Raw genomic sequence first — 16,735 nt, forward strand, 5'->3', positions numbered from 1 at the left:
CATTTATTCATCTCAATTCGGTGTCAGTTTCACTTCTGAGCACGCTTCATCTTCTTTTCTGTCCAACATCATCATCATCATGCCGGCCTTTTGGCTAAAGTGCATCTACTCTTGAATATCAATCAAGGTCTTACTTAAAGGGATACTTCACCCATTTGCATTAAGCTTTGTATCATTAGAAACCTGGTAGTATTTTTGAATGGTCGTCAAAAAGTCTGAAAAGGAGCTTCCAGTGACGCAAATATCATCATATTGCGTCATTGGAAGCTGTTGTGGTTAGCGGGGTGAAACTACAATGCTAGTTCCTCATATTTTCGTCCACTGAAGCTACAGACCTATCACAGATCAGTGGGTGGGAACTCACTCCCAGAATCAAAACTTAACGTCCGCCATATTGCTAGGAAGCTATGCTAACAGGCTCTATGAAGAAAGCTGATAATGGCGAAAAAATACAAATAAAGCTGCTGCTGCTGACAGGCCGGTCTTGTGTTTTGGCGGTGCTGTGCATTCTGGGATTTAGTGTCTTTCATCAACATGAGCCAAAAAGACACTTTCTGCCTTTTCACGACCAAGAAGGCACCAACTTCAAAATTTATTTCACATTTCCCAATGTCAATACAGATTCATGTTTCAACGGGTGAAGTATCTCTTTGAGTACGTCAACACATCAACCTGAAAAGACACGCCCACTCACTCCTTCATGCCATTACCATCAGCTGCAAAAATCATATTGTGTATGTACTGCATACTGCGTTCAACAGTAGTATGACTGCCAGTCAGACGTTATTCTTCAGTATGCCAGGCCCTGCTAAGATGGTTTCCGGTCTTGGAAGTAGACAACAGCCCAGCTGACAAACGCAGCAAATGTAGCATCCACTGTCGGTCAGAAAGCTGACAAGTGATTCTCTTTGATTTTTATGATTTTGAGAATTAAAAAAGATCATTGTTGTGATCTTTGTGTGGTGTGGTCTCATTGTGATTATTTCTCCTGTTACGATGGATGTTGCTCTCCATCATTTAGAGCTCTGACCTGGCACCTTGCAGTGTAAGAAACAGTACAGGAGGGACACTGGTCTCATGCGTACTGTCAGTTCACATCAGGTTATTTTTGGCATACTGCGAATCTCACATCGGATCACATACTGTTATTTTGTCTCAATATGTAGACGCTGCCCCTGGAGGATTTGAACATTATGGCTTTAAGATTTTGAAACAAATGACCCCCCTTTTTGCTATTTACAATCGCCATATTACCCAGCGAGCCACTTAGATTTCAGTTATAATCAACCCGTACAATTCTGTCAATCCACTTTATAGGGTTATAGGGTTTACCACATACTAAGTCACCAGACACCAGCTCATCCAATAGAAAAATTCAACAACAGATGGAGTATGTCAGAGACAAAAAAATCATTAAATACTAAATACCCATACATCGAGGTTTTCAGCTGAGAAAACTGGTCTGGGGGTTTAGTTACTCGCTAACTTCTGTTCCCCCTGCTAGTGACCGCTAGGTCTGACTAAATAGCTCAGTGTGCTGGTTATTTTTCTTTCTTCATGGAAATATCACCAAGGAAACATTAAAACAATGTAAATGAATCTCCTCATGGCTTAAGCTGCAGCTCTATACCCTCGAAAAGACAAGTCAGATTAGCTTCTCCTCCGCAATTGGTGTCGTATGCAAAGCTGAAGTCCCGCCCCTTCTTCATTTTGATTGGTCGGTGAGGGAGAAGATTCATTGAGGGAGCGGTCACACTGGCCATCCGTACCGTGCTCAAGCACGCTTCAAACCTAAAGTCCAATTTGTTTGACCAGTGTGACCGCTCTGTATCGTGCTCAGGCACGGTACACTTCCTTTGCTTTGGCACACTTCGGAGAGGTGTGCTTCAGCACGGTACACTTCATGCACGAGCACAAGCATGCGGGTAAACAACGCTGACAGCCTTCATTATGGAGAAATCCAGAGTTTCATGTCTGTATCTGACTAACATGACTTAATATAAGACACAAAGTAGCTGTCATGCTCTGTGTTGTTCTGCGATGTGCGGCCGCAGACTTGCCTGTGGACTCGGCCGCGCGTCTATTTTACTTTTTTATTCATTTATGGCTGTGTCTGGTAAAAAAAATAGCTTAAAATAAGCTCTAAAGTCAGTAAAGTAGCTGTCATGCTCTATGTTGTTCTCCGATGTGCAGACGCGGATTCGACTGCACATCCCTTTTCTCTCTCTCTCCCTCTCGCTCTCTCTCTCTCTCTTGTCCGCCTGTTTGTAAACTGAGCATGCTTCATAATAACATAAAGCGTGCATGTGTTGTATTACGACGTTGTGCTTTTAGGCAGGTTTAGTCCTGGCCAGTGTGACCGCGGGCCGTACCGGCCATCGTGGGAATGGCGCAGTGGGGGGGGGCAATCGTGCTTGAGTACAGCACGGTACGGATGGCCAGTGTGACCGCGCCCTAAGTACCGTGGCCCGCATCCAGAAAATAAACTTTTTTTCAACTGAGAGCGCTGTGAGTGCAGCGACTGAAAACGGCTAAAGCTGATGGAGTTTTCACACTCGGATCGTTACCGCTGAAAAAGCTGAACTGCATTGGTTTTGATTGCAGGATCTGCCAGCACATAAAGCGGCCTTAGTGGACCCAGTCCCTTTTACATTTCTGATCACATCCTTGGTAATATATCTAGGTATAAACTGGTTGTGTATAAACCGTAATTACATTAATTTTCCTTTCAGTCTTTTTTGGAATACTTTAACTCAGGTATAAGTATACTAACTGTAACTGTAATATAAGACAGCAACAAAAGCTTTGGTATTCCATTGAAAATCTTTGCTTCATAACTAAGTAGAGGTGGGAAAAAAAATAAAATTATGTAAAAATCTAGATTTTTATTTTCTGAGTTTTTAAATCGATTCATAACCTCCAAAAATATATATTTTTGGCTTATCAGTCACGCCCTGCTAAGTGGTAAGGCTAGCTCTTTAACTCAGTAGTATGACAAATAGAGCAACAAGAAATTCCTGATGTAGATCCTGAAGTGTACTAATTCAAAAATAGACATTGAATCAATTGATCCATTAAACCAGAATCATTTTTGATCGTGAGCCCAAGAATTGAAATCGAATTGAATCGTGAGACACCCAAAGATTCCCAGCCCAATGACTTAGGTTGTTAGCCTGAAAATACTGCATAAGGTGAAACAAGCTGAGCAAATGAGTGACAAATAAAAGTAAAATGTAAGCATTATGGCAATTCAAACCCTGCTGTTATTTTCACAGTGTGCTGTGTAGTTTAATGTAAACTATTGTAAAGGTATCAGATTTGTTAGTTCAAGAAAATGAAGAGAAAGTCTTTCAGTGTCTGAGCTGAACACAGAAATAGAAAGAAACTACCAAAAACAGCTTGAACAACAAACTTGGTGTTTTAGGGGCTGTTCTCCACTTCAGCCTTTGTCTCATAAAAGTTTAATCACCTTGATGCTACTATGACTCAATCTAATAAAAATCGGTATTTTTACAGAACAGTATATAAATAAGAAATGTTTCTGATGCTGCAGCACAAATGCAGACTCAAAAATTCACACTGAACTCAGACCAAAATGTTGATCATCAAATTGAACTGTATTAATCAGATCTAACGGAGCAGAATTAGACAATGAGCTAGTTAAATGCATGCATCCTCTGTGAGACATATTTGCAGCAGGAGAGACACATGCCATCCCCCTAAAGAGGGAGAGCGATGCGAATCAGTCAGCTGCACCGTGGACCGTATGTGCATGCGTTCTCCTTCCCTCTCATTCAGCTGTTTTTAAAACGACACCTCCCCCCCTCCTTCCCAAATCCTGCTCCCGCTCCGAGTGCAGTCATTTCTAGTGCAGAGAAATGTCCCTGGTGACACTGAGGGATGACGCAGGCTCTCTCTTCCTTTCTCTGTTTCACTAACCCCCCCACCAACATCATCTTTTCCCTCTTTTGACTCACTCTCCCCTTCTTCTTCTGTTTTTTTTTTTTTTTTGCTCTGGCGCTCCCCCCTTTCTCCATTTCCTCTCCCTCTCTCCTCCTCTTGCTGTCTCTCCCCCCCCCTCCTTTTCCTTCTCACTCTCTCTCTCTCTCTCCCCTCTCTGCTCCGGCACTGCAGTGCTGATTGTGATTGCACACACACTCACACACACACACACACACACACTCACTCACGCACACACACAGGAGCGTAGCTGAGAGGCAAGGACTGCAGCAGCATGCACCAACCGCGGCTGAGCTGTTCGGGGACACGAGGAAGGGGAAGTGAGGGGAGAAAATAGTGTTGCCATCTCACGAGCAGCGTGCATCGTTTTTGCAGCCATGGGAAGGATGCATTTCAAGAGCAGATAGCTTATGTTCTCCGGCCTCCTCTGCACTGCCTCTGCATCCCGTTCACCCTGCTCCTCCCACTCTAACTCTTCCTCCTCCTCCTGTCTACAGCATCATTAGACAGGACTACAGATTGACCGGGACTGGCGAGTGCTGGATGGTCAGGTTTGCCCCGGCTGAAAGATTTCTGCTCAGGCTAAAGCTACATCTTCTCCTCCGATGGCTGGATTGTAACATCGACATTTGGAGCTAAAAACCTGCGAGGAATCTTGGATGTGTGTGAATTCTCTCCCACTGTTGTCATTGGCGTATTTCCTCTATTTGGCTGCTTGTGTTTGCCTTCTCTGAGACTGGCTAGCAGGCACTGCAGCATCAGGACCGCAAGACCAAAGACCCGTGAAGTGGTAGGGCATGAGGACCCAGGGGCGACCCAAAGGAAGGGCTTGAGTGCTTCCATTGCTACCATTGCTGCTGAGGTGCTTATCTTGATTTTTTTCCTCCAGAAAAGGGTGTCTGGTGGGGGCTGGGGTGGGCGGTGACAGCACAGGTACCCAGGCCCCTGCAGAGCAGAGCGGGCGGCTCTTGCGTCGAGGCAGGCAGGACGTCCTGTGGGGGGGGTGAAAGGGGGGGGGGAAGAAGGGCCGGCTCGAGCGTTGGAGCTCCTGATGGTGGCTATTTTTGTCTCCCCTAGCTGAGTGATTGGGACAGCGGGTGGAAGAGAAGATGCTGATGGCCCGAGACACGGCGCGGGATGAGGCTCAGAAGCTACACAGGAAGTGGCTGAAGCACCAGGCCTTTATGGCAGAACTGGCCCGCAATAAGGAATGGCTGGCCAAGATAGAACAGGTGAGTGGAGGGGTGACCATGGGGCATGATGATGGAGGGGGGGGAGCGGGTCAGGTGAGTCGTGGGGGGGCGGGGGAGGGGGTACCATGCCAGGGTAGAGCACATGACATGAGAAACAGTGTAGATGGAGGGGTGTGGTGAGGAGGTGAAAGTGTGAGATGTGTCATCACTCAGCTGTGTTTCATCACCTGGCCCGGGGACATCCTGAATTACAGTCTCAAGGTTATGATGCTACACCGGCTGTGTTGTATCAGACTCACAGGTGGTGAGATCCCCGTGGTCGTTTGCTCCGATTTGAGGTTAAACCGCCTGAATTTCACCGCTCAGATATGGAGGTTACAGTGAATCATATAGAGGACACGCTGCAGCAGTGAAGGCCCTTTACTTCACTGTTTATAAAATGGTATCTGCTGGAGCACACACAGCTGATCACTTCATGTCATGAAAACATTCTCAGGGTTCTCTTTTTCATCTCTGCATTCCCATCATGCTTTGCTTCCCTGACGGAGCAACATCCCGTCCACTCTGTATGTTCTCGGTGCCCTCTGCCTCAGTGGAGCTGAGGTGGGCTCTTCAGATGTAAATTAGCCTTTGAAGACTCCATTTCTGCTAATAGTGCCGGGGCATATGGTCGCTTTAAGTCACAGATACACCGCAGCTGTCCGTGAAATGTGTGTCAGCTCAGTCACATGTGAAGATGCTGATTATGAGGACATGCAGAGAATATGAGATGGGAGTGTGTTTAGCTGTTATTTGAGTGAAGGTTGCATCAACAGTTACCTCTGCTTTTAACTCAGAGATGTGCATTAGGAGAGAAATTGTTGAACAATCTTTGAAAAAATGACTGGACTTGGTAACAAACAAATCAATGAATTATTAAAAATCCATTTTGCAAGTGCAAGGGTGTTGCTCTGAATTTCTAATTTAATAAGAAATGTTTTTACTTTTGTGTTACCAGTCTTTAACTCTATCAGCTAATGTCTGGTGACAATCCTTTTCGGGGTGACTGTATGAGGTATTTGATGAAGCCATTTTCAACAACAAAAGGACATCTGGGCCCAAGTCATAATTTTGAATAGACAGATCATTTATATTCAGAGTGACATCAAGGAAGAGCAATGCTTGAAGTAGAGTTTTTATGATTGATACGATTCTAATAGAAATCAAACAACATGAATACCTGTGTCGATGCCTTAACAAAATAGACTCTGGATGTCGGGTCATTTCTTTGTTTTTAATTCCAAAAATTGCAAGAAAGCTCCTGCATACTGTTTGAACTGTAAAGGTGTGTCAACGCTTTGGTCACCGACTGTGCTCTCTGTCTTCAACGTCCATTTTTTAACCAACCTCAATAAAAGTATCAAAGACTTTGACAAACTTTATTTGAGATAATGAGAAGAGATGACATTTACATGGATGGATACGTACCTGTGTTTTTAGATAAAAAAGTGCTTTTTAGTTACCTGATGATAGAAGGCCTATTTTCCTTTACACATAGCTGGTTTTCTTGTATACGACCAAAGATCCATGAAACTCAAGTTAATAATACTTCTCAGGCTATAAAATGGTAACCAGTCGGCTTCCTCACCTACAGATTGTGCATTCATAACCAGATATCTGTTCATCTTTCTACAATTAGCTTGTCGCTAATTGTAGAAAGATTTGTAAAACAATGTCTTGGTAACATTTTGTGATACTTGCATATTTGTTCAATTTTAATCTTTAGGTAGGAACCGATATTATGTCATGATGTGGAGTAATTGATTCAGAATGAGGGGTGGAGAGAGAGAACTGTAATGTGGTAGAACCAGGAAGTGATCTTTAGCATTGAGCCCTTGAGCATCCTGTGAACGTTAGCCAAATGTCATACAGCAACAGTTTCTGCTGCTGGATTCAAACAATTCAATCATTTCAGAAATATTTTTAATAACTTGTTAGAGAATCAGGCAGGTTACTATATTCCTTTGATGCATTTCAGTGGCCAAACGCTGCAGCAGGTTAAATCTATTAATGCACAATGATATAATATAACAAAGAGTAAGGAGACCTGCTCTTTTTGTCTTTTTCATCAGGTGCAAAGAGTTCGTCAGCAATGCCATCGATCATTTAAGTCTCACTTTCCTTATTCCAACTTAAATGTATATGTGTACAAGCCGCCCACACAGCAACGGTGTGACTGAAATACATCACGAGCTGAACACATTTTAAAAAGAAGAGAAGCTGAATAATCGCAGATTTGTTGGGATTCCTCAGACTGTGACCTCGATAAACAGCTCAGATAAAATCTTCCTGAGAGGTGATGTTGACATTTTCAGGGTTTTTAATTATTAATGACCTATTACAATACATTGGACTGTATAGATTTTTACACATTATTTTGTGTAGTATATACAGAATTATTAAATATTCATTAGATAGCATTGTAACTAATTATAACTGTGGCCCTGGAAGACAAGCTCTACTACTACAGGATATGACCTCATGAGGAAGCCCTTGTAAGTCATTGTCCAGTATTGCATTCAGGTTGTCCAGCTGTAATCCAGACTCTCCTGGTGTCCAGAATACACTTCAATGTTATTAAGTTAAAATGCAAAAGAAGTAAAAGATGCTTTGTGAATGCCAGTCAATGGGAGCATTTAACTGATGGCCTTTCATTTTTATTTTTGCTTTGATGGGGTTTTTAAAGTTTTCAGGTTTACTCATCAAATGTTCTGTAGCTGAATGAAGCAGGATTTTATGTCTGTTTGAATATTGCCAGTTTAAAATGTCAGTGTCTATTTTTATTTAAGACACCAAGGATGTTTGTATAATGTCACACAAACTAGTAGGAAGTAATAAATCAAAAGCAGCAACATAGTGTAAAAAAAAACTGTAAAAGATTAAGGGCCTGATTCAATGAGAATGGATTGTACAATTGGGGCGGATGTGGCTCAGTTGGTTGGAGTCGGTCGTCTCTCAACCAGAAGGTTGGGGGTTCGATACCCAGCCCCTGCAGCCACATGTCCGATGTGTCCTTGGGCAAGACACTTAACCCTGAATAGCTACCCCTGCTTTGGCGGCGGCATATGCATGTGTATGAATGGGATTAATTACCTCTGATGGTCACTTTTCAAAATTGCCATCAGTGTGTGAATGTGTAGGTGTGACCTGCAGTGTAAAAGCACTTTGAGTAGTCTAAAGACTATAAAAGCGCTTTACAAGCTCAAGTCCATTTACCATTTTACAAAAAAATGTGTATCATTTGCTTCCACTATCTGCTCCGTCTCAACGTCTAATTCACAAAGCATAGCGCTCTTAATATTCTGCCAAAAAAAAAAGTTCTCCTGATCCATGCAGCTTGTTCTTGTTTTTTGCGTCAGACAAAGTGAATAAGACAGCGTCTTTTCGACTCCCCTATCGTGAAGGCCCTTAATGTAGTCCAGCACATACACTTTAAACACAATCACACATAGCCAACGATTAACCCATTAACTGAAATAATTACGGTTTGGATTGTCAAATAAACTTCAGCCTTCCTTTGTAAGTCGCCATTATGCACAGATTAAACAATTGGTGATTCATTGATAAGTAAGTTGAGTAAAATATGTTTCTGCTTTTAAAAAATGTTATTCATTACTCAGGCCAAAGTCTTATTTTTTGTGTGGTTCAAACGCAAAAACTATTTGTTTTACATCAATACTAGCTGACATTATTCATGGGGTTTGGACTGTTAGGCTCACAAAAAAAGGTTTTCCAAAACTCAGGTTCAATCAAATGTACAAGACACATTGAATCCCTTAATAGTTACATTACCATCTATTGTTTTGAACTCAAATTATTTCCATACACTGTTTCTCTGACGCTTTGATGTAGTGACTACTACACTCATAGTCATAAGTAACTTCAACACTCAACAATCAGGTTACAGGTGGATTAAAAGGCATCGTATTACCAAAGGTATTACTAATAATCTGTTTTAATGGTGCTAACTTTTGAATCTGAACTGACCATGTGTCATCTATGACAATTTCCTCTCACATATGAATATTAGGTTTCAAATTAAAGTGACAGATCTACTTTGAGACTGCATGTTTTGCATTGACATTTCATAAACAACACACATTTAAAAAAATACCAAGATTTATAAAAGTTACAGCTGTAAGGTGCAGCCCAAGTATTACTGTATGTAGTCTCAGTTATTGTGAATCAATTGTTTAAAAAAGGAATCTTGTAAGTCCTGTTGTTGACATCCCGCTGTGATATTATCCATAACATCTTTGAAAATAAAATAAAAAAACTTGGACAGATGATCACTGAACAGACTCATGGACACAATGAGAACAAAGCAAAATGTCCTTGATGTGAATATGAGGTTCATATATTAGATAGTGTCTGCTCAGCACACATGATTTTATAATGTCAATAGAATGAGTGATGTGACAGGGTGTATACTTAACCCTTTCAACAACAGGAACAATTTTTATTGACTTATATTAATAACTATATTCAACAGCATAGTCATTTAATTTGGCAACTACAGCGTACCTGGAAAAAAGATTTGCCTTAACATGTCCTGAGCCCTGTCAGTGAAGAATAACCAGTAGTTCTTATATTGGTATTTTGTACAAATATCCTGCACTGTTAAGATAAAGCCGGAACATTATAAAATCACCCTGACTCCTTAACCATTGATGTAAAAGACTAAATATGTCAAATTCAATCATGCAGTTACACTATGGTACCCATGTTTACACGTTTTTTATCTAATTAAACTCATGACAAGTAGCCTTAACCCCCAATCCCCAGCACCTCAAACTACTCTGTAGTTTGTTGCCACTCTAGTCAATCATTGTGATTCCATGGCGGGCGTCGCGGTTCGTCTCTGGAGCGTGCCACCAGCGCCACTGCGCTCTGCTCCGTTTCAAATACTGCTGTGAGTACGCTGCAGGTTTGCATCAAGCTGGACAGAATATGACAACCCAAACAGGAAGTCAGACAAGGAAACGCACAGAGCATCCAGTCAATTTAAAAATAAAACACAATATACGGACTTGTGATCGTATTTTCCATTCATCACTTTATCAACATGACGTCAAAACAGAGGCACCAAATCATCTTCAGAAAGACAAAGCAACATGTTGTCTGAACGTTTTTCTCTTTAGTCCTGCGTGATCTTGTAGTTCTCCTGTGATGGGCGTACAGTTGATCATGGCTTCGCTCCCCTGCGCTCACGTTCCAAAAACGGATCCAGTGGGGCAAGTTGCGCGCCATCCGACGGAGCAAAACCATGGTGCTGACGGACCGCGGCGGGCGTGGAGTATGTGGGAATTTGGGGTCACTGAACAATATGTTACTCTGACATGAAGCGTTCACATGATACAGGCACATGCAGCAGTAACCTTCATGTTGTTTTTGGAAACACCGTTAGCTACCATGCTGACTTTGAATAGCTTAACACTTAACGCTGAAGACCCAAGGCTAACAAAGTTACAAAATAGTTACAAAAATATGAAGAAACTTCCATACTTCCAACATAATACCATGGTGGGGAGCAGTGTCTTTCAAAAACCAACCTGTCTAGGAGCAGCAAACAGCTTTGCCATGGTTACTCAACCATCAAACTCTTCTAACATGTCATCGCTAATTCATTATTTATTAAGCATAACTGGTGTGCCTGAGCTGCAGAAGCATCATTTGTCAACAGAGCTGTCAATCAAGCCTTAAACCCCTTTTTATAAAAAACAACTGATTGATCCTAAACTTAACGGACAAATGAACACTGAACATTAATCAACAAGATAAGTATAATGACGATAATAATATATGTTTTTCAAAAATGTATTAGCTGTGAACTGTGATTTTTATGGGCTGACCCATGACCCATCTGTAAACATGGAAAGGCAGGTTTTATGACCCATATTGCAGCTAGTCACAAAGTTGTATTTGAAATGTTTTGGCTTCACTTTCAGGGACCGTCATGCTGTCTATCTTTATACTTTATACTAACCCTAACCCCTCATATCTACCACATGCAGAAAATTAAAAAAAACGTATATTACTTATATTGAAAATACGGAGAGGGTTATATTCTGCCTATCAGGTGACCTTTCTCATTTCTGCACTGAAGCATTCAATTTGAAATGAAACTAAACCAAAATAGGATACTGCTTTACTCCTGAATCATCATCATATTTGTATAAACCTTCATGCTAAATACCGGACAGATCAACTGAAAGGATTGCAGCTGAGGGCAGAAGATGGCTGCTCCATGGAGGTTTCCGCTCTTGTCCTGATTGGCATCATTTTGAAAGTTTTGTTGTACAAAGACAGGCACAGACAGTTACACAGACCATAATGTCTTCACATCTCTGCTAACGTCATATAATCTACCCCCATCATTCTCTCTGTTGTTACCTGAGAGACAGAGAGAAGAGATGACGCCGTGTCCTGCCCTGATCGGAGAACTCTGCGTCCTTTTGGAAGGGTTCCCGCCTCGGCCCCTCACCTCTGTTCTCTCTCAGTACTTACTCAGCACATGAAGCCGCCACAGCTCCAGCCGGCTCTGTACATGGGGGATCTGTGGGAGCTTCTCTGTTACAGTGAGAGGACTCACAGCTGACCTTGTGCCAAGCCTTAGCATGGGCTCGGGGTCAAAGCTTTGTAAACACGCAGATCATGGGACCGAGCTGACATGCAGAGGATGTACATACATATGATAACTATTTCATTTTTAGAGAAACAAAGATTTAGAGTACAGAAAGAGAACAGAGATGTCTATTTCTCAGATGAAGAAAGATTATGTTATTAGTTTGTATTTTATTTCCTCATAGGCATCTACATATACAGTATCTGTACATTTCTTCAAATATTTATATTCATCACATTATTGTTCCAATTATTAATAGGTAACTTGTAGGAAACCTTACCTGTCTTTTTCAAGTATCTCAAAATCTAGTTAGTTGATTTCTACGTAATGGACTCCAATTAAAATCCAAAGATAAGCACTCCCAAAGCCTTGCCTTTCTATAGCCTCTCTGCTGACTTCTACAAATAAACCCAACACATAACACTAAAGTGTGTTTTTACCGAAGTCCATTTGGCTAACCAGTAATATAACTAACGGGTTAAAATATAGGGGAAACATCAGCTGGGCATTAAACTATTGTGTCATCTTTTTGCAAAAATGTCTCTCGACTCAGCTAATTCCTTCAGATTCAGGTTTTGATCTTGGCTGGTAAATTTGCTAACTCACTTTTCGAAATTACTGCGTAGTATTGTTACAGCTTAGCATCATGCTCACTAACAGTGTGTATGGAAAAATATGATCTGAGTGGATATGTTCACTCATCTAGCTTACAAAATGACATGCTCAAGTGGTATTTTGTGTGACAGATGTCTGGGAAACAGTGGGGTCAACATCTGCATTTGATTCGACTTTGTTACTCTCTTGTCAGCTAATGCTAGCTTTCTTGCTAACATAGAAAAATCTTAGCTACTTTACATAGCTGTCGAGTGGGTAATGTCATCTTATTCATTCGTACTCCCATGCCTACCTGATTAGCGAATTGTCTAGATGCCCCATCCATGCAGTCTATCTAAATGATTGCTGGCTAGCTAAGGGTAACTCTAGCAAAATTATTTCCAGTGTAAATGTTAGAAGTCTAGCTTGTTAATGAACCAGCTAACCTGTTCAAGAATTCTAACAAATTTAATATGAGGAATGATTGGGTTTACGTGGTGTTTAGCTAGATAATAAGCAATATCAGGACAAATATAGGATTAACATCTTCCTTCCCTTTTTTTGGTTTTATGAGATAATATAAGCTTGTTACATAGATCAATTGCTAGATAGCTAAAGTAATGTCTCTAGTGACCTTGAACAAGTATTTTCAGAAGTCTGGAAAATGTTGATTGGTAAATTGTTAATTCTTGAAGATGGGAACCTTTCCCTGTTAAAAAACAATTGCCCATTGGGAGCTGAAGAGTGTGCAGACCTTTTTCCTTTTCTTAATTGGTTAGCTAACCATTAGCCAATGTCTTATCGTGCTGCACAACTAAGTTACAGGTAGTCGGCTTACCTGAGCTTGCTTGTGAACAGTTTGCAAACTATTTCTTAGTTGTCCAACTTGCCAAATTCTTCAATTTATTTTAAACCCTAATGTGTAACAATCTGGATTTTAGCCACAAACAAATTAACCCATTCACTTATAATCAACAATTTTCTGTAAACTCCTCACGACAATGCATTTATGCCTTTTAATCTATGATTTACTCATTAGTAAATTACATGGTTTTGGCATGCCACAAAAGTGAATTTTGTTGAAGTATTACAGTTAAAAAAAAGGGACTATTGAATAGCTGAAATGACTCAACTGAATATCTGCATTTTAAGGTGATTGATGCTCACAAGAGTGTTATTAAGTACTGCCACGTTCATATTGCAATTGCAGAGGAACATTCCGTGTGAAGTGTGATGGGAATCTTTAACAAGTTTTTTAATGGTTTTTGAACAACAATGTGGCTTAAAATAAGTCCTGCATTCAAACTCAAATTCATTTTCTAATTTTTCTGCCCTAATTAATAAGTCTTGTTTTGTTTAAATGATATGTGGATATGTGGAGAAACAGAAGACGGCTTTAACTTTTGGACAATAAAGTTCCTAAATAAAAGAAACTATGGCACAAAAAAGTCAGCTGATTTAGGAATAATTTAAATGTATAAGTTCAGTCTTGGGTCGTTTATTAAATCCAGCAACCACATGATTTTGAAATACAGTAGAAAATCGGCAAAATGTTGAAGTAGAATGTCCTAATAAATATGTGTAACTAACATGTAATCAGCATTATGTGACTGCATTCTAATTTCATGTATTTAATCAGCCTGACTTTTTTGTAATGAATGCTCACTATCTCCCACTATCTTTTGACTGACCCTACACTTTACTATACATGCGTCAGCGCCATTAAAAGCAAACTGCTGCAGCACATCAGCTCAATGACTGGACCTCATATGTTATCTGTGCCGAAGCAACAAGAAGTGCCACCGATAACGGGATAAACCTGCTCAAAATCAAGCTCATGTAACAGAGCCCCTGCCTTGATTTCCACGCGATTTAATGTGTGACAGCAGCAGCGTACTGTGTTTAGTCATTTGACATACAGACGCTGCATGCAAGGCGGTCAGTTCACTCCATGTTCTGATGAAGTGCACAGATATGATATCAGACGTGGAATCATGGAAAACAGGAAACTGGCATTTTTTTCTTTTTGCATCAAATGACAAAAAGTAGCAGCATGACGTGTTCCTTGTCATCTGCTTGACTTTGCATGTCCTGCGATGTGACCACATGCTCACATTTCTAATACCATCGTTAAACAATATTATCTGCAGGCCAAATTCAGAGTTACCAGCTTGATCATTCAAGATGCAGACTGTTTGCAGTCTCAGTCTCAGCAATGTCCAGAACACCCGGCTGAAGTGATAGTGAGAAGTCCCAGTGATGTTTTATTGCATAACAGTACGCATGAAACACCTCTCGTCCAATCAGATGGAAGCTTACTGTTGCAAAATGTAGATAAATACATTTCCTTCCTGCTATTAAAGGACCCAGAAGTTTGATTTTTAATATAACAGGTGGTTGCTTTATTAAAACAGGATTTAATTGCTGACATATATCTCTCTTGATGACAATAGAACATGTCAACATACTGTAAGTGTTACATGCACCCCATGCATCACATTTTAGTAAAAAAAAAAAGTAAAGACGTTAACGACATTGTTTTAAACAATGATGAGAGTCCCCTATTCCCTTACTTTTTGTTCGCAGCTCATGAAAATGTAATGACAAAATGAATTTCAATAGCTTTCCAAAGATTTTCTTACAATGCATTACTATGTACCAAACCAAGTTTCCAAAGTACAGCCTGCAACGGTCCAGACTCCAGCTCTTCAGCTGTATGCATGCACCAAGCATGCTGGAATAAAAATCAGGATTAAAAAGTGGGATTAATGATGATAATACGGTAGTTTATAAACTATCCATGCCAAAAACTAGATTTTTTTTTCTTAGCAGTACGCTTTGTTAAAAAGTACTGTCCATGTTTCATTCACTATTGTTTAATCTATCAATCTGCAGGGCGTCAGGGCGTCTAGCTGTCAGAATCAACTCAGTTCACAACAGGAATTTCTGCATTTTATCCAGTATCCACTTTTTAAATAGCAACTTCTCCCCCTTATCTATTCATGTGATAATCATCCATTTTACCTAAATCATTTTTTAAAGTGAATTCATTTCCGTTGCTAAAACACCATTTTGGGGAGTTGGATAGATAACACCCAGGAAGTGATCACCAGGGCAAGAGCCTGAACAATGAAAGACCCCAATCATTTGTTATAATATTAACAATAACTGCCTGTTTTTGTTTTTGAATTCAGCAGCATCGTTGTGATTCTAACAAGGAATTATTGTTTCTGTAACAAAATGAATTTAAATGAAAGGTTTGAAATCAATGACTTCAGTCATCAAATAAAAAATAATTTAAAGTAATTCTGAAGTATTTGTTAGCCTACGAAACAGCTGTATTAAAGGGGAGAGAGTGTTAGTGATGTCCCATCCACTTAGGTTTATTTTGGGCTTTGATTTGGGCTGAAGTGTCCTCATGGTATCTCCATGACAGTTGGTTTTTGTAGCATTTTGACTCTTTGATTGGCTAGATATGAATGTGGACGTGTACTCAGTGTCAAAACATATCCTGTTCTCCACTGAGTTAAATGTGTTTGCATTAGTCGCATAGTGTTACTTGTATGCAGGCAGTAGGTGTGAGTACATTGTTGTTTGTGCCGGTTGTATTAAACCAGCCCTTTGGTCCCACCCACTATTTCTTTGCTGCATCAGCATTAACTGAAAGCCTGCAGAATTTGGCAACTTAACCCTGGCATGATAGCATGATTCATATGTGGAAGCCATTAAAACATCCCACCATGTCAGCCATGACCGCCTCGAAACATTCACTTCGCAGATGCCCTTCGGATCCCACTGTGCCCGGGCTGAAGCATCACACCCGCAGCCTCCTTCCTGTTCCACAAACCTTTGATTCTTCCTCCTTTTTGCCTCCCTTCTTCCTTTCTCCTCTCCTCTCTCCACCCCCTCTCTGATTTCTTCTCCCTCTGCTTCACTCTGTGTGTCAGTAAAGCCAAAAGAGAGAGAGCGAGAGAGAGAGAGAGAGAGACCTGCTTTCTGCTGGCTCTGCATTATGAGAGGGAGAGCGAGGCTGAGAGAAGATAGGAGAGAGAGAGAGAGAGAGAGAGAGAGAGAGAGAGAGGGAGGGCTGTGAGAGAGTGAGCGGTAGCAGCAGTTAAGCAGAAAGTCTGTGCCAAGAGGAGGAATGCAGCACTGCATTATGAAAGCCATAGGATATGGGTCCAGCTCTGTGTGAACGATAAAGCAGAGTTTCGAGGATGAAATCCATCATGTGCACAGGTATTATTACAAGCCAAGCTATGTAAGTAATGAACGCATCACCCACTTTAATTTGTTATGGAAGAATGTGGTGCATCAGTGCTTG

General features: G+C 40.8%; 1 protein-coding gene and 1 long non-coding RNA gene across 3 annotated transcripts in view; both read left to right on the forward strand.

Annotated features, from left to right (window-relative positions):
• LOC132988549 (uncharacterized) overlaps positions 1 to 16,735 on the forward strand; it is a 188,925-nt gene that overhangs the window by 132,460 nt on the left and 39,730 nt on the right. The window lies entirely within an intron of this gene.
• Positions 4,137 to 16,735, forward strand: part of sptbn4a (spectrin, beta, non-erythrocytic 4a) — a 37,268-nt gene continuing 24,669 nt past the window's right edge. Inside the window, exons 1-2 of the mRNA XM_061055997.1 lie at positions 4,137 to 4,822; positions 5,038 to 5,192. Of these exons, the coding sequence (XP_060911980.1) occupies positions 5,070 to 5,192 (123 nt within the window). The 5' untranslated portion in view covers positions 4,137 to 4,822; positions 5,038 to 5,069. The remainder of the gene's footprint in view (positions 4,823 to 5,037; positions 5,193 to 16,735) is intronic.

This window comes from Labrus mixtus, chromosome 14 (assembly GCF_963584025.1).
Source record: "Labrus mixtus chromosome 14, fLabMix1.1, whole genome shotgun sequence".
NCBI lineage: Eukaryota > Metazoa > Chordata > Actinopteri > Labriformes > Labridae > Labrus > Labrus mixtus.